Genomic DNA, 18,275 nt, shown 5'->3' with positions numbered 1-18,275 from the left:
GTGAAGCGCTTTGGGACGTCCTCCCGACGTGAAAAGCGCCATATCAAATGCAAGGATTATTATTATTAACCAACCAACCAATGGGTGGGTCGGTCACAGGCGCTCTGGGCCGCTACCTGGCGTGAGGAGCGCTATATAAATACAGGTGGTCGTTGAGGGAGGGAGGGAGGGGGAGGGGGGGGGAGGGGGTCCCGCGTGCCGGTGATTTGAAATAAAAGAACGTTCGGCCGTTACCTGCACGCGAGCGCGCTGCGGAAGCGCGTGCGCAGACGTGCCGTCGTCTCCCATTCTCTCCCTCGTCCACACACCCCCCCCACTCCACTCCCCCTTTGACGCATGCGCGTCTCTGCTTCCCCCCCCCCCTTCTCTTTTTACTCACCCTCAGCGGCGTCTCTTCCTTGCCTTCCCCCCCCCCTCCTCCTCCTCTTATTACCACCGCCGCTCTGTTCACCGGCGCGCATGCGCCTCATTTCAGCTGCTGACTCGGCGCGATTTAGTGCGCCGCCGGCGGGAGGCGAATCGAAGAGCCGTCGAGGGAGGGAGGGCGCGCGCGCGTGTGCGTGCGTGTCTGCGCGTGCGTGCGCGCGAGAGTGGATGTCGAGTTACCGGAGGGCGAAAACAAGAGCTCGTTGTCGGACTCGATGCTCGGACGGCGCGCGGGCTTCTTCTCGCACTCTATGAGGAAGCCCCTCTCCCCCTCCTTCTCCTGACCCCCCCCCCCCTTATCCTTCCTTCCCTCCCCACCTCCCCCCCCCCCCCCCACACACACACCCCTCCGTTGGATTCTTGGCTGCCCTTTTGAATCGCTTTTCGACATCACTTTTGTTTGGAGCCGGCGGCGGCTGCCCATCATCCATCACCGGTCGGTCCGGTTCGGGTCGGGTCGTTCCTGCCACAGACAGGCCTCGGGCTCGGACTCGGATCCCCCTGAGGTAAAGGTAAGGAAGTTGGCCGTCAGTTTCAAAAAAAAAGGGGGGGGAGGGAGAGAGAGAGAGAGAGAGAGAGAGATCGAGGGAAACTTGATTAAATTCCTCCTCATTGTTCGGCTGTTGTCGAGAGATCCGAGTTCACGCATCAGTTGGTGCACCACGCTGATCGGGGGGGGGGGGAGAGAGAGAGAGTCTGGTCTGTCTGTCTCGTCTGGTTTAAAAGGAACGACTTTTTTTTTAAATCAATTGCCCCCCATCCATCCACCCCTTCTCCCTCTCTCTCTCTCTCTCTCCCACCCCCCTCACCCCTTCTCCCTCTCTCTCCCACCCCTCACCCCTTCTCTCTCTCTCTCTCCCACCCCTCACCCCTTCTCCCTCTCTCTCTCCCCCCCCCACCCCTTCTCCCTCTCTCTCCCCCCCACCCCTTCTCCCTCTCTCCCTCCCACCCCCCCCCTCCCCCCCCCCCCCCTCTCCCCCTCCCCCTTCTCCCTCTCTCTCCCCCCTCACCCCTTCTCCCTCTCTCCCCCCCACCCCTTCTCCCTCTCTCCCCCTCACCCCTTCTCCCTCTCTCTCCCCCCCCCACCCTTCTCCCTCTCTCTCTCCCACCCCCACCCCTTCTCCCTCTCTCCCCCCCACCCCTTCTCTCTCTCTCTCCCCTTCTCCCCCTCTCCCCCCCCCACCCCTTCTCTCTCTCCCCCCTCACCCCTTCTCCCTCTCTCTCCCCCCCTTACCCCTTCTCCCTCTCTCCCCCCCCACCACATCTTCATCCCGGTCTCTTGCTGGTTTTCAACCCGGAACCCTCTCCACAACTTGAATTTTAGGGGCTTTATATAATATATATGTATATATATACACACACACACCTATCAATAAATATTATGGATATCTATCAATCAATAAATATATATATATATATAAATGCTCGTCAGCGCCCAGCAAATGTTTTTAAAAAGCCCCAGCAACTGACACTTGATCTCGATTTACAGACTGACTGATTGATATGCCTCAGTTTCTCCCTAAACTCAAAACTTGTAACCATCTCCCCCCCTCCCTCCCTCCCCAATAGTTTGTGATTTTTTTGTGTGTGGGTAGGAGAGAGAGAGAGGAGGTGGGGGGGGGAAGAGAATTATCTCTCTTTTGCCTCCTCCTCTTCTCTCTCTCTCCCCCCCCCCCCTCTTTTTTCTCTCTCTCTCTCTCTCCCTCTCGTCGAACGGTATGTAAATCCATTCCGAAGTGTGTTCAGATATTGAGGGAAGGAGGGGGGGTTGAGGGGTGGAGGGAGGTTGTTGGTAGTGGTGGTGAGAGGAGAGTGGGAAAGGGGGGCATCGCTGCTGTCTCCGCTTTTGGGTGTTCAGACCAGAGTCACTCGCTTACAGCAGCAGCAGCAGCAGCAGTCGGGGCTTTTCCCCCCCGAAGTGAAGTTCGCTTGGTGGTGAATGTGGCATCATTATTATTATTATTTTTTTTTTTGGTGCGGCTCCTGTGTTTTTTTTTGACACCGAAGGGAAGATAAGATGTCCAGCGACCGGCAGAGGTCTGACGATGAGAGTCCGAGCACGAGCAGCGGCAGCTCGGACGCCGACCAGCGCGACACCCCGCAAGAGGAGAGGAAAGAGGCGTCTTCCCAGCAACAGCCGAAAAAGAAGGAGCCCAAGGTGTCCAGCAAAACCACGGCCAAACTCTCCACCAGCGCCAAAAGGTGAGCAGAAACCCCTCCACCTCTCCCTCCCTCCCTCTCTCTCTGTAGCTTTACCGAGTGTGTGGCTGTTTGCTCGAGCGGCGGCATGTGTTGGGCAGTTCCCCGTCGCACTCCTTTTAAAGTCCTTCTCAAATATGTCAATACAAACACCCCGTCTTCATTTGCATATAAGCTCGAAAAGCGACTATTTGAGGCGAAACCAGCCTGCAGCGGGGCGGGGGGCTGCTTTTTGAATTCTCGGCATTCCCTCCTACCCGTCCGAGGCGAAACCGACTGGTATTCAAAGCGGCAAAGGAGTGAAAATCTGTGAAAACTTGTCCTGCTGTGGGATTTGGATATAACGCTGTTGAGAACAAAGAGGAAGCGGCCATGTTTTCCACTCTGGTAGGGTGAGCTACTGAGAAAAAGGATGGTGATAGAGGGCAGTGCAATCGTTCTTTTACATCTACATGCAGCACACAGTGGTGTTTGTACTGATTGTTTTCCCCCTTTTTCCCCCCCCTCCCCCTCCATTGGTTTTCAGAATTCAAAAGGAACTAGCAGAAATCACACTGGATCCTCCTCCAAATTGCAGGTAAGTGGGGGCTGGTCGATTTGGCAGCAGGTTGCAAAAGTGTGATAAATTGTATCGCTGTGATGCAACTTAATGTGAACACGTTGTGCTGTGAATATCTGTCGATAATGGTTTCACACAGACAAAACGGACGTTCAGCAAAAAGTTATTAGTTAGATGAGGTGTGACAAAAGTTGTGGGCAGTGATCGATTTTGCTTTTGTGAACGAACGGTGGTAATTGTGACTGAGGATACTTGCATTCCTGACAGACTTTAGAGACTGGAAACAAACGAGACATAGAAAAATTAAATTTGTATTGCTTTTCAATCTGTACATGTAAGTTGGTGCAGTAAGTTTGATTCACAATATCTAATGGTAGTAGTTACTATTTTGAGAATTCTAAACTTTGCCTTTCAGTTACGTGGAGTTTTCAGAACTAAAAACCTTGATTGACTACCTTTCTGGGTGGGGGGAGAGAAAGAAAAAAATGATCTGTTGTCCTAGGAGAGAATGTTGTACTGTCAGTTTCATTCAACTTTGATTTTGATGAGCAAAAGTTATTGGCCATTTGTTATGTGGCTAACATTGATCAATTATTTTGCTTCAACTGGAAATATTTGGGCTCAAATGTTCTATTTTAATTGGTGGTTTCCACAAAAGTAATGTTACTGGGTTTGTAACTGACAGCTGAATGTAAAAGTAAAAATAGAATGACATTTAAAAATTTCTAACGTTTATAACATTACAATAGATTAAACAATTGCATGAATGCAGTAAATATTTTCTCTTGACAGCACTATCATATTTGCTTTAAAAAGTTCAAAAGCAACACTCAAAAACTTAAATCCATGAAAGGATTGTATGGCATTAAAATAGCTTTACACTACTTGGTATGGTAATCCAATTTTCCCCTTGAAGTATTCATCAAGGGATATGTTTACTTGTAAACACACTTTCAGAAGTATGGTTAAGTTACTACTTGTGAAATCTGAAAGAACAATATTATTTCGTTATCTCAAATACAAACTTTAGAAAGTAACAAGGATTTTAGAAATTCATTTCACACAGAGTGTAAATTAAGTTCCACTTACTCGAAAATTAAAATTCTAAATTAAAATTGGTATTTTTTTTCTTGTGCCTTATCTAGGCTGCAGTGTATACTGCAAAATTGAAGAAAATTGAGTTCAGTTGAAAATAATTAGTAAATGGATTTCATTTTAATAAAGGTTGACCATAGACAATGGCATGGGCTTTAGGTTAAATACAAGAAATGCAGGGGAACATAATGTTGGATCATATTGTTGATTTTAATCCTTTAAGTCACAAGATGGCTAAACTTTGTATTTGCTTAAAGTTTTAGTATATTGTTTAATTCTGCTGCTACTTGAAGTATTTGTGAAATATCTTTAAGTTCGTACTATGTACAGATACTTGCACATTGCAACATTACATTTCCATGTAGTGACAGTTTTCTGGGTATGGGGGGTTCTATTTCCATCTGAGTACTGAGTAGGTTCATTTACTTAAAAAAAAACTGCCTTGTGCAGGGCAGGTGTGAGTTTTTCAGCTGCTCAGCATGCAGCCAAGAAACATAACTGCCTCTTGATGGCAAGGCACTTATGACTTATGTTTCTATTTGAGGGGTGAACTATAACCACCTCTTTGGTTCAATGCATCACCTTGTTTACATTGCCAGTTTTCTGATGACTCCAAATCTGCTATCAGTAACAACCCATCAATATAAGTAGGTTATAACCTGGGCCAATAGATAAGTGCAGACATTTTTTGCAAAAAAATTGCGAAGCACTTTGTAAATCTTACTAAATTTTGCAGGAAAATTTATTGCAACATTTTTTCACTTTATTATTCTAAAATAAACATAAGATTGTTGCAAAAAAATTTATTGATTGCTTCTTTAACAAAAACTGGGTGGCCATTTTTGGAGGGTGACAGGATGAGGGGACACCAGCGAGGCTACAGGAACTCACCACCTCCTGCCTCTCTGGGCCAGCACCACACAGAGACCCAGAGAGAGAGAGAGAGAGAGTAACACATACACCCACTCGCACAAACTCGGAGACCCAGAGAGCGGGGCGCGCTCGCTCAGAGAGCCAGAGAGCGGGGCGCGCTCGCTCAGAGAGCCAGAGAGCGGGGCGCGCTCGCTCAGAGAGCCAGAGAGCGGGGCGCGCTCGCTCAGAGAGCCAGAGAGGGGGCGCGCTCGCTCAGAGAGCCAGAGAGGGGGGCTCGCTCGCTCAGAGAGCCAGAGAGCGGGGCGCGCTCGCTCAGGGAGCCAGAGAGCGGGGCGCGCTCGCTCAGGGAGCCAGAGAGCGGGGCGCGCTCGCTCAGGGAGCCAGAGAGGGGGGCGCGCTCGCTCAGAGAGCCAGAGAGCGGGGCGCGCTCGCTCAGAGAGCCAGAGAGGGGGGCGCGCTCGCTCAGAGAGCCAGAGAGGGGGGCTCGCTCGCTCAGAGAGCCAGAGAGCGGGGCGCGCTCGCTCAGGGAGCCAGAGAGCGGGGCGCGCTCGCTCAGGGAGCCAGAGAGAGGGGCGCGCTCGCTCAGGGAGCCAGAGAGGGGGGCGCGCTCGCTCAGGGAGCCAGAGAAGGGGGCGCGCTCGCTCAGGGAGCCAGAGAGGGGGGCGCGCTCGCTCAGGGAGCCAGAGAAGGGGGCGCGCTCGCTCAGGGAGCCAGAGAGGGGGGCGCGCTCGCTCAGGGAGCCAGAGAGCGGGGCGCGCTCGCTCAGAGAGCCAGAGAGCGGGGCGCGCTCGCTCAGGGAGCCAGAGAGCGGGGCGCGCTCGCTCAGGGAGCCAGAGAGCGGGGCGCGCTCGCTCAGAGAGCCAGAGAGCGGGGCGCGCTCGCTCAGGGAGCCAGAGAGGGGGGCGCGCTCGCTCAGGGAGCCAGAGAGGGGGGCGCGCTCGCTCAGAGAGCCAGAGAGGGGGGCGCGCTCGCTCAGAGAGCCAGAGAGGGGGGCGCGCTCGCTCAGAGAGCCAGAGAGGGGGGCGCGCTCGCTCAGAGAGCCAGGGAGGGGGGCGCGCTCGCTCAGAGAGCCAGGGAGGGGGGCGCGCTCGCTCAGAGAGCCAGGGAGGGGGGCGCGCTCGCTCAGAGAGCCAGGGAGGAGGGGCGCGCTCGCTCAGAGAGCCGGGGAGGGGGGCGCTCTCGCTCAGAGAGCCGGGGAAGGGGGCGCGCTCGCTCAGAGAGCCGGGGAGGGGGCGCGCTCGCTCGGAGAGCCGGGGAGCGGGGCGCGCTCGCTCGGAGAGCCGGGGAGCGGGGCGCGCTCGCTCGGAGAGCCGGGGAGGGGGGCGCGCTCGCTCGGAGAGCCGGGGAGGGGGGCGCGCTCGCTCGGAGAGCCGGGGAGGGGGGCGCGCTCGCTCGGAGAGCCGGGGAGGGGCGCGCGCTCGGTCGGAGAGCCGGGGAGGGGGGCGCGCTCGCTCGGAGAGCCGGGGAGGGGGGCGCGCTCGCTCGGAGAGCCGGGGAGGGGGCGCGCTCGCTCGGAGAGCCGGGGAGGGGGGGCGCGCTCGCTCGGAGAGCCGGGGAGGGCGGCGCGCTCGCTCGGAGAGCCGGGGAGGGGGGCGCGCTCGCTCGGAGACCCGGGGAGGGGGGCGCGCTCGCTCCGAGACCCGGGGAGAGAGAGCCGCAGAGACACACACTCAGACACACTCACAGACACGAGAGGCGCGCTCACGGGCGCAGAGGCGCGCTCACAGCGAGACGCTCACGGGCACACAGCGAGAAGCTCACGGGCGCACAGCGAGAAGCTCACGGGTGCACAGCGAGACCCTCATGGGCGCACAGCGAGACGCTCACGGGGGCACAGCGAGACACTCGCACTCACGGGCACAGCGAGACGCTCACGGGCACACAGCGAGACACTCGCACTCACGGGCACAGCGAGACGTGCACTCCCAGACCCGGCCAGGCATATTCTCAGAGAGAGAAAGGGAGAGACTCACACAATCAGATGCAGAGACGTACACACGAGGACAGAGAGACACACAGACACTCATAAAGACACACACACATAAAAGACATAGGCTCACTCACATGGAGATACACCCACACACAGAGACAATCACAACAGCGGGGCCTCCGAGTGTAGCCCATTTGCCACTTGCGCCTCAATGCGCTTGCGGGTCTGGAGTCGTTCTGCCCACGGGGTCTTCAGGTAAACGGGTACAAGTGGCCCGCGGGCCAGCAACTGCACCAATTTATGGTGGGTTTGTGGCTGACACACGTCATTGTGGCGCAAGAGTTGCAGCCGTACTTTTTTATTGGCCCAGGTTATAACATAACATTTTCTTCTTGGTCTGCCTGTCTGAGTTGCTTGAAATATTCCACATATTTAGTGGTGATTTTTTTTCTGAAGTGGATCTAATCTTTTACTCTTCAGAAATAAGCAAAACCTCTTGGCTCTTGTAACCTATTAGTGCATTAAGTAACACTCTATTGAGATGTTAAATGCAAAATTTCAAAACTGTAGATTCAAAAGGTATTTCCTACATGATTCTACAGTCACTATGTCAGTCATCAATCACTATGAATGGTCAAGCACCTATGTAATGTCCCTTTTCACATCTAGGTCTATTCTATATTTGTACAACTGGTAATGCAGTGATGAATTTGAGCTCCATTTTGTTTAAGAAATGTATTACAGAAGATTGATTTTGCTTCTGCTGAAGTTTGCTCAAGGGCTATAGCTCTTGAGTTTTTTTTTGAGTCTCAAGCAGTGTCTTTATTGCCAGCGCGTGTATTCTCTCAAATCCCATTTGGGCTAATCAAATAAATGGGAACCTTTACATTTTAATGTTAGGTTTAATCGCTGTTGATATGTTACAGAAGGTTATGAAATTAGCTTACATATTCAGGTTTAGCAAATTTTTGAAACATGTATACACTACTGTGAGTAGACTGTAGTTATTTTAATCTTGATTTTTTTAAAAACCTTTTTTAACAATAAGTCAGGATTTATGGTTTGATTTCCAAAACATAACTCCAAATATTGTTTTTAAAGAAAGTATATGTATTAGCATAGTCTTTCTCAACAACTGTGGACTGGTGCCAGTTTGTGATAACCTCATGGCTGGTCCATACCAGAGATCTTTAGACTTAGTGATTTGACAGACTAATGTACTGAGATCTAATGGCGGATTTGTTCATTTTGAAAAATAATAAAATAAATAGTGACATGTATATTAGAAGTAAATGGCATTCCATGATCTTAATTTCTTTCCTTTTCTGTTTCTCAAGTGTGCTCATTTTTTTCTGTAAGATATGCAATGCAATACGTAAAATTGGTAAGAAACATATGAGCATGTACTTTCAGCTTTTAATTTGATTCCATCCAGTTGTTAGATATTAAAGTGTATTACAAAATTGTTTAGCAAAAAGTAGTCCACCTTTGCATTGGGATAAAATTGGGTGGGTCTGGAGAGCTCCTCAGCCACATCTATCTCAAATGTAGTGCCACATTTTAAGCAGCTGAGCTGGTCCCTAGTATCAAAAAAGGTTGTGAATTATTCTGCTAGCATATTCTTCATAAACTTTGAATTTGGGCATTTGGAGTTCATATTTTTTAAAAAAAAGTGTGCAGAATTTTGAGCCACATTATGAGTGTGGTAACGATTATATTCAGGATACACTTAAGCCGGCAACTCTTATTTTTATTATTTTTAACGAAAATTCATTGCTTCAGTCGTCTTTTGCACTTGCCAGTTTCAAGAGTATAGAATACTAGTGATATCTCGGTGGAGTGATTTATTCAATTGCTATTTAGATGCATTCCTTGAGGTGAACTATGTGGCAGCTTTGCAACCAGTATTTTTTCCCCCCTCTTATCTGAATCTCCAAGACAACAGGACAAGACCAATCCAACTTGTCACTTGCCTGCATTATGCAACTGTAAGACTTTCCCTATGTAACCTTGTGTCCTCGTACATAAAACAGCCCTTCCGCTCAGACATGTGCTGTTCTGCTTTTTTGGCAGTTATTAATAAGTACCAGTATCATTTCTAAAGCTCAGTAAGTTTTCTGAAGTTTAAACACATTTTTTAACTCTGTTTCAATGCAGGGAAAATACCTCAAAATGATCAGTTTGCATACATTGGGCCGGCTTTTAATCTTAACAAACATTGACCTTTGCACACCGCTCTTGGATCTGATCTTCATTTGGTACCAAATACCTGAATTACTAGCCAGATCTACATATGTATGTGTCTGAAAAAAAGCTAAAATTAACACATGATAATGTAAGTTTACTCATCAAAACTGATTAATACAAATGTACAGATTTACAACAGTAAATTCAAGTTGTTTAAGATGTTATCAGCATGTCTGAATTAAAGATTTAAGTTCTACTTACTTTATGTAATTTCTAAAACTTCTAATGTAATAATCTTACATGTCAATTGTTAATCTTGTAAAGTTAGATGAGTAGCACAAACCCACTGCTAGAATTAATCTTCAAAGATTAATTATCAAAACATCTTATTTTGCTTTCATCTCTTTTTATGACTTAAACAAAGTGGTAAATGTAGATGTGCAGCATGTTTTATGGCAAACTAAGATTAAATATTTGGTGTGTGTTTTCCCAAATGCAGGAAAATATTTGAAAACATCTTGGCACCAATTTATGCAACTGAAGTTCAACTCCAACCTTGTTATCTTTACTGACTTCAGTAGAAAGAAAAGCTTAAAAAATGTTTGAACTGCAGTGTAATTGAAAGATTATTTGAATGAGGACAAGCGAGGCAGGATACAAATCGGTCTCATAAAACCTTTAGTTTGCTTCAGCTTATACAGGCAAGGTGCCCAAAAGTTGTGATAAGTACCCTATTATCTAATAAAAAAATATAATTTCTTTGAGACTTATTAGACATTGTAATGTATCACAAGTTTTTGCTCCCCCTGTACAAGATCCATCCATGCAAGTTTGGTCCACAGCTCAAAAGTTTCTTTAATTCCACACTAGATTTATAGTCTTGCTGAAAGCTATGAAAATGTCTTATTTAAACTTATACTCTTTGGTTTCTTCCACATGACTGTCTATGATTCTTTTTAAAAAAAGACAGTTAAGACAGCGTACGTCTCCTCCAATCTCACATTATATTCATTTGTAAATCAATGAGGCCAAGAGTAGAGACCGGCTTTGCAGAACATCACTGTTCAGTCTGTAAAGATGATCCTCAACTCCCTATGGCTCTAAATTTGTACTCCACTACAACCTATGCATCTTTTCTGAGACTGATATTAAAAATTATACTATAACTTATGTGCTGAACTCTTAAAAAGTCGTAACAGATCCATGAGCAAAGCCGACTGATAATGAGGTGCGGTTCCTGAGCTCTGCTATTATTATTTAGTTAGTAGCGATAAAGAAAAAGCATTACTGTGTGTGTGTGGAAGGAATGATACCAATGCATCCAATATTCATTGATGTTCAGGCACACGTGACATCATTGTGTACACAATGTGATGCTGTAATCTGTTCCATGTATGGCAGAATAAAACAAGGCTTTTTGAATATGAAGGTTTGAGCTACATGATGAGTGACACCCCCACTTCAGTTCCACCAGTAGTGCAGCTGTAAAAAAATGCCTGGAACGTTCTCTTTTGAATGCAGGTTTACCAGCTGTGGATTTCCTGCATTTCTGTTTTTGTCTCGGAGATTGCTGGTTTAATATTTCCCTTCCCTTTGTCCACTGATGGGAACTGACAAATTGCTCGGAGGTGAGACTGCAAAACCATCCCTGAAGAGGCGGTATTGATTGTGAGGCCAATCACTGCATTGTAGAGTCTTCTGGAGTTTATTGAACCTGATCGGTACAGTAAGATCCACTGTATTTTACCCTTGGGAGGTGGGCTGGACTCCAGTTCAAACCAATGCTCTTTACAAGGGCATTACTAAGCAGTGAATTTGGGCAGCTTCAAAGTAGTTTCTAATGGGTTAATTCTTGCAGGAAACATTACCAGTTTCAAAGGGATAAAAATAAAAGTCCAGCTTGTGGAAATCATTTTCTGAAGATGGAGGTTAACTTACATTGTTGGGACAGAATGGGTGAACTACTCTGAATGTTCTTGGTGATCTAGAAGTGTTCAGCTTAAATGGTGTCAAAAGTGGAAAAAGTTCAGTTGCCAACACTAAGACCCCTTGCTGCGAGTGCAGAAATTAAGAATTGAAAGTGCATGCAATGGAACAAATAGGCATATACTCATTTTGAAGTGCTATTGGCATATAGGATTATAAATAACCCTGGCATTGATCCAGACATGTCACATGATAAGAACATAGAGTAAACCATTGTTTAATGCAGACTGTAAAGGAAACCTGCTAAATCCTTACAGACCAACAGAGTGCACAGAGCCCATAAATCTGCATAACGTTTTATTTTGCAGCACTTTTTGCATTTGAGGTCTCAGCATGCTTAACATTTTTGGATTCACTTTCATTTTTCGCGAGCTTTTTGTCTTTTACACGATTGAAGTGCTCCAAGCTCTCTGGGAACTGGTGTACAAATGGAAACTTCTGAGGGAGGAATAAATGAAGATTCACAGCTTGTGTGTTTAAACTAAATAATGTGTAATACATTCTGTCCTTGGGGGCGGGGGTTAAGTGGAGTCTCCTTGGAGCTGAAAGGTCGGGATTGAGTCAACCCTCTGGTGGACTTAGTATTTAAGTTTCCGAGACAGGCAGGTCTGTAGCACTCCCAAGGCTAGTCCGGCTTATCGGCAGGACTTGGAAGGGCAGGGATTCATCCCACTCAGCTCTTGCGAACTCTGCAAACCAACGCCATGGAGTGGTCCTAGCTGGACAAACATGCCATCTCAATGGCAAACTGTGCCTGACATCTTTTGGAATTAGATAAATAGGGTGCATCCCTTCAGGGAGAGAGTATGTATCCCATTCTAGACACAGAAACTTCGATACGTAGGTAGCATACATATGTGGAGCACTGTCTTAGATACTCTTTCAAATGTAGTAATAGATTTCTGCATGTGCCAATCCTGACTGAGCAAAGAATGTCTTACAGTAAGTGTATTGAAATCTAGAGTATTGAATTATGAAGAGAACAAATCCATTTCTGTCCCAGATGCGCAGTGATACACATGTGTTGTGACTTCAAGTGATAACCAAAGCAATGAGATTCTGACAGGCATGGTCACAGGGAGTTGAACTTTAGTTTGCAAAAATCGAAACGCCACTTTTGATGATTTTCTTTAGATTTATCAAGTCTTCTATTTATTATGATGTTTTGATTGAGGAGAAGGATAATCTTGGTTGTGATTTTCAACCCTCCCCTCCCCCAAGTTTGCTTCCTCCTGCAAACAGCACCAATTATCACTTTTCTCCTCGTGCCAATCAAGAAAGACACTGATTTGATGTGTACTTCACAAAAGTTGAATCATTTCTTCAGGGAATTAGATACGCCTGTGGCATCAACCAATGTTGAGGTTTCTAGGAAGAAAAAGGATTTGTTTTTTACCCTGATGCCAAGGACACATTGATGGTGCCACTCTTAACATCATAGCAAGAACTTGCATTTGTATAGTGGAATTCGCATAGGATAACTTCTCACTGCACTTCACAAAGACTGAATTGGATGTTGAACAAAGCTGGAGGCATAGTTGTTGAGGGCAACAGTTGGTGCGGAACGCAGGCAGAGGAGTTAAGGAGGAGAGTGGGAAAGGAGAAAATCACAGAGATGGGGAGGTACTATGCATTCAGCCAACTCCCACCTAACCCCAAACTCCCATTCTAGCGCATCTCAGCTTCTTGTCTCTGATGGACTCTGATATATGAACAAATTTATGGGAACCATTCTCGATGTTTCTGGCAGGATGATGGGTTCTATTCTTTCCAATATAGTGACGTGATTTTCAATCTGTGTACTTATTTTAAATACAACTTATAATTTGTATGTCTGTGTTAGTTATTCAAATTGCATTGGCATTATTACATTGTATTGTGCTTTAAATGTGTCTCTCTTCGTTTGCCTGAAGGATGCACGCAATTATTGCATTGGTTTAAAACATTTGGGTATAATTTTTCATTGAACCAGGAGGTTATATATTTTATTTCTCCACTCATAAATATACTACGCATATTTTCAAATTAAGGGTGCTGGATTAATATGAATTATTCAAATAGATTTTTCATGGTACACTGAAATGCTAAATGGAGCTGCACACAATTTTTTGAAGGCATTTTCATGGGAATTATAATAATAATAATCCTTGCATTTGATATAGCGCTTTTCACGTCTTCTAGACATCCCAAAGCGCTTCACAAATATACTGTAAAGTGAATTGACTGTATATTTGTGGGCGAAAGCGGCAGCCAATTGCGCACAGCAATGTCTCGCAAACAGTCATGGATTGAAAATGACCAATTTTTTTTTTTGAGGGATTATTATTAGGCTCTGTGTGGAAATAATAAGGAATAAGGAAACATGCCCAAGGTTTCGCCCTCTGCCTGGAATTGAACTCTGGTCTCTCGCTTGCAAAGTGAGTGCTTTAACCACTGAGCTATAGGACTCCATAATAATCCCTGCAAGAGGTAAAAATAATTGTGGAGAGAACAGCAGTAACTTGTGTCAGTCAAATTGTTCTAAATTGTTGTGTTTCTCACAACACAGATAGCTTATGTGTTTTATACATGGATGGTGACTCCTCAGTAATTTACAAACTTGTGGACAGGGTGGGATGGAGGAGACCATAAAGGAGACCAATGCAGTATAAAGGTTGGGCATTTGGTTGTTTAGCACAATATTTTGCGAGTTATATTGATTTTTCTTTCTGCTCCACGAGTGGGCGGGGGTGGGAATGAAATCTGAAACTCAATCTGGTGTATTTGAAGTTTTGAAATCTATGGGTTTGGTTTGGTGGATTTCCAGAAAGTTGCCTTTTCTTGACTTGCATTATTTATAATGCCAAACCCAAATTGACTGACGTGTTCATTCACCCACCCATTTGCTAGTGTAAACAAATTGGTCACAGCCAATTAACCCTTCCCCAACTGAATGAATAAATCCAAGGTTGGCACAACAGTTTCATTGTAACACAAGCTTGTTGTTTGCTAATTTGAAATCGCAGGGATGGTAGAAATCACCTTTGTATCTTAAAGGGTAATAATAATCAAAACAATCACGTTATTAGAAAATTATGATGTTACAAAAAAAGGGGGGGAAAGGTTGGCCTGTCTTAAGAACTATTGATGCACTGTGGGATATTGTGTCCAAATTGGCTGCCACATTGCCTACAAAATTTTCATTAAAATCCCATGAAGAGCTTTGAGGTGTCCTCCTGAAATTAAAAGGCACTATATCAGGATGCAAGGATTATTTTCTAGGATTATTACTTTACACTTGCAACTGAATTTTCACCAACATGAGATGTAGTTTTTAGGGTCAGAAGATTTAGTGTTGAAGCCCCTTAAGTTATTCTGAGGTTTGTTGTGAGGCATCTCAGGTTTAAAACTTTTTTCAATAAATGTTTGATGTTTCTTGAAAATTGAAACTTTTCATCTTTGTAGTTTAACAGTGAATTAAACCTTACTGCAAGTCCTTTTTAAAGCGTCATATTTCATAGCAGCCTTTGGCTGCAAAGCAGTCCATTTGAATTTCAAATCCTTAGTGGGTTGGTAGCATATAGTAATAGTGAAAATAATTGGGTGAATAGAAAATATCTGCTCGGGTATTCACATTGTAAAAATACACTGAAGCATATCATATTTTTACAGTTTAGAAATTGAATTAGAATTTTGCTGTCATAGCATAGCAGAAAGAGTGAAATTTTACTGTTTTACAATGCAGATATTCTTAAGATTTAGAAGTGAGTAGAAGGTTGCGTTGACTTTGATCACTTGACATGCACATTGTGGAATCTTATATTAAATCTCAAAAAANTCTATCTGGTGTAACGACAGCAGTTGAAAAGATTTTGATTGATCATTCGTAATAAAATGTATTTGTGTATTGGTAGGACTTCTTGGTTTATTCATTTTATTCCATCCATTGAATATCTACTGTGGGACATAACTTTTGCTAAAACTGTCTTTCACTGTTCCTTTTTAAAAATTATTCTATGCTATTATATCTGCTGAGCCGATTTCCCTCCCCCTCCCCTCAGCTTGATCCTAATCCTATTCATTAGTTGTATTTTCTGACTCTCCCTGTTGCATTGGAATGCTGGTGTGTGTTAGCAGTTGCTCATCAGCTTCTACTCTGAATGTGTGTAGGAGACAGCAAGAGACTAGTGGAAGTTGGTTGAGATTTATCACATGGTGCCTTTTAAGCTGTCGCATAATAACGAAATATCAGCTGTTTTGATTATTTTTTTTCTCTACCTTCCTGCAACAGTAAATGTGCAGGTATCTTTGGTCATTGGTAATTTTAACAACGGAAGTGGAAACGTGCTCGGTAATCACTCAACAATGAAACAGATGTTTTCAGTAGGTTGGTAACTTTTTGCCCCTCCTTTTTTCTTAATCTTCCATCTGGTCTTCAGCTTCTGTGAATCAATGGCATGAGCTGTGTCTTTGGAGTGATTCTGCAATCTGTAAAGGAAGCTAACTGTTCCACTACACAGCTGTTTGACAGACGTTTTGGCAGGAGACTCCAGCTTGCAGTGCCACAAATATGTGATTTTTTAAAAAAAGTTAGTTAACTTGGCTGTTGACTCTATTGAACTGTTGGCTGTTGACTCTATTGAACTGTTGGTTGAAGGCTGGTTTGTATGTTGGTGGAGCATTGGAGCCCAGACTGGTACAATCAAGCTGTACAGTGTGATTACGATCCGAATCAAAATGTAAGTAATACCTCAAGGCTCAGCCACTTATTTAAGATTGGTTTGCAAAGTAGTATTTCAGTCATGGTTTTAAACCACAACTGGTTAATAATGATTTTTAAGTGAGCTTTCTTTCCTCCTCTTGAATCAAAACGTCCTGCCACCCCCCAAATTCAGTTCCCGGTGCTTTTTTTTACAAAAATAGACTTTTGCTATCATTTGAAGATCGGCACTGAATGTAACTTGTATGAAAAGTGATGTTCACTGAATACAACAGAAAGAAGCTAATTATTTATGCACCTACTGTAAAGGCATCCTAGCTTTATTCATTTCAATACATTTACAGTCTGACAGTTGCTTCCCAATACTGTGACCACTACTGATGCATTTGAAAGTCCAATTAAGTACTTAGCAATACCAAAAGTGTGTGGGGTGAGAGCAGGGGTGTTGGGGGAGTGCTTCCTCTCTACTGTTGGTTCCAATTGATGTTATAAATCATGTTTTCATAAAGGTAGAATTATACACTTGAGTGCAGTTAAAAGAATAACCAGCATTATGATGGGGAGAGATTGCCACATTTAGTGCGCATGTGCACAGATCTTCCATATCCACACCTAAGCTTTGTTATAAGCAAATCTGTAGTGTAACAGAGCACACAATAAGGGGTTCTACTGTAGTTGATACTTAGTAGGGCTGCCTCCTGGCTAAAATTTCAAAAATGTCTCATTTGAGATTTGGCTGTTGGGTAATGCTGTCGACTGAAATGTATTACTGATATAAAATTGCACACAAACTAATTGGTTTAACCTCATCTGAAGAGAACCTTTATGAAAGACTGGGAGAATGATTTTGTAAATTTTTGTTGGAGATTTCTTCCTATCGGTTTGGCTATAGAACAAATCAGACGTGCCACTTTAAGATGTGCTCAGAAAGCATAAATTATCAAAGATGAACTGAAATGCAAACCTTAGCATATCCAGATTTTATTGATTTCCTACAAGTAGGCAAGCTTGGAGGCTTTTTATTCAAAAGTGGGAAATTATTGTTGTGGTGGATAAAACATTCAGTCAAAGTAACGATCGTCTCAATGTGGGTTAATCCACAGATCAGTTTCAAATGATCACAAACTTGAACTCCTGGAGAGGTCGCTGAAGAGTGAAAGCTACCATTCTTCTCAATTAAAATGGGTTTTTATGTTTAAAAGCATAGATAGCTGTCGCCGGGAAGATTCGTTTCAGGGAACGTGAAGTTGGTAATTTTGTGAATTCTATAATCGAATGAATGTTTGATGTCCTTTCATAATACATGCATTTGAATAGTCATCAGGTAATAATTCCATTCATTCTGCAACTTGTGGATCCCTTTTGGATCAGTTACTAATAGGATTTCCTACTGTAGTTGTGCATCGCCAATGGCACTACATGTAATGTTGAATGGAATTATCTGGCGAGTTGGAATGCTTGACCATTTAGATTTTATAGGTGATTGGTTGAGTGCAGGTATCAGAGGGGGGTATCTTATGAGTCAAAATACTGGAATTGCTTTTGGGCAAAATGAGAGTAAGCAATGTTTCCTCGTAAGTCCAGCTATAGCAAATGTAACAAATAGCTCAGTGATGGTGGTTCTAACATTATTCTTACAGATGCATTAGCTCGTGGATTTAACATAATTTACATGAGGGGATAAAGCCGTCTCAGGAGACTTCAGGTTGATTGATGGAGCCTTATCCATTGCCCAGCATTTTTATCACCCAGTGTGTATTGATGATTGCATGATTAAAACTGTCAGTCAATGAATTAATGCAGTTATGTACGGTCAGATTTGGTCATATTGCAGCTTTTTACTAAAAGCTGCAATATGATTTAGAAGTAGGTAGGTAGTGATGAGCTTAATGTTTTTATATTTGGTAGTTGATTTTTAAAAAAAAGTCTATTTCCATTTACTATCCATCACTAAATCTGTATATTTAGCAACGGTAAAAATCAACAGTCAATAGCTAAACTATATTTAGAATTTGTGTTTGATACATATTTTTGGGGTGATCAGCTGGAAGTTTTAACACCCGCAAAACCCTGTGCCACCAGTAGGACCTTCTGTGTCTGGATAGTTTTGTTTCATATGTTGTGCTGAAATAAAAATAAAAAGAAGTTAATGTTTTGATTTAGAAAATTTGATTTGCAATTCAGTGTTTTATTTGTAACTTTTGATGTTTGGGAATCTTATTTTGAATATTTGTGGATTTTCATCTTTGTTTTATGATTGACATATTTCAGTGTTACTTCTCAATCTCTCAAACACATGAAGTGTTGATGTGATTGAACAA

General features: G+C 44.2%; 1 protein-coding gene across 3 annotated transcripts in view; it reads left to right on the top strand.

Annotated features, from left to right (window-relative positions):
* The first annotated feature begins 758 nt into the window (after positions 1 to 758).
* Positions 759 to 18,275, top strand: part of ube2e3 (ubiquitin-conjugating enzyme E2E 3 (UBC4/5 homolog, yeast)) — a 42,787-nt gene continuing 25,270 nt past the window's right edge. Inside the window, exons 1-3 of one of the 3 annotated variants that reach the window (XM_042336000.1) lie at positions 759 to 938; positions 2,434 to 2,628; positions 3,152 to 3,202. In XM_042336000.1, the coding sequence (XP_042191934.1) occupies positions 2,444 to 2,628; positions 3,152 to 3,202 (236 nt within the window). In that variant the 5' untranslated portion in view covers positions 759 to 938; positions 2,434 to 2,443. 3 annotated transcript variants of the gene reach the window in all.

This window comes from Callorhinchus milii, unplaced genomic scaffold (assembly GCF_018977255.1).
Source record: "Callorhinchus milii isolate IMCB2004 unplaced genomic scaffold, IMCB_Cmil_1.0 Scaffold6, whole genome shotgun sequence".
NCBI classification, from domain to species: domain Eukaryota; kingdom Metazoa; phylum Chordata; class Chondrichthyes; order Chimaeriformes; family Callorhinchidae; genus Callorhinchus; species Callorhinchus milii.
Note: the sequence above shows the minus strand (reverse complement) of the source record. Positions and strands in the feature narration are given on the sequence as shown.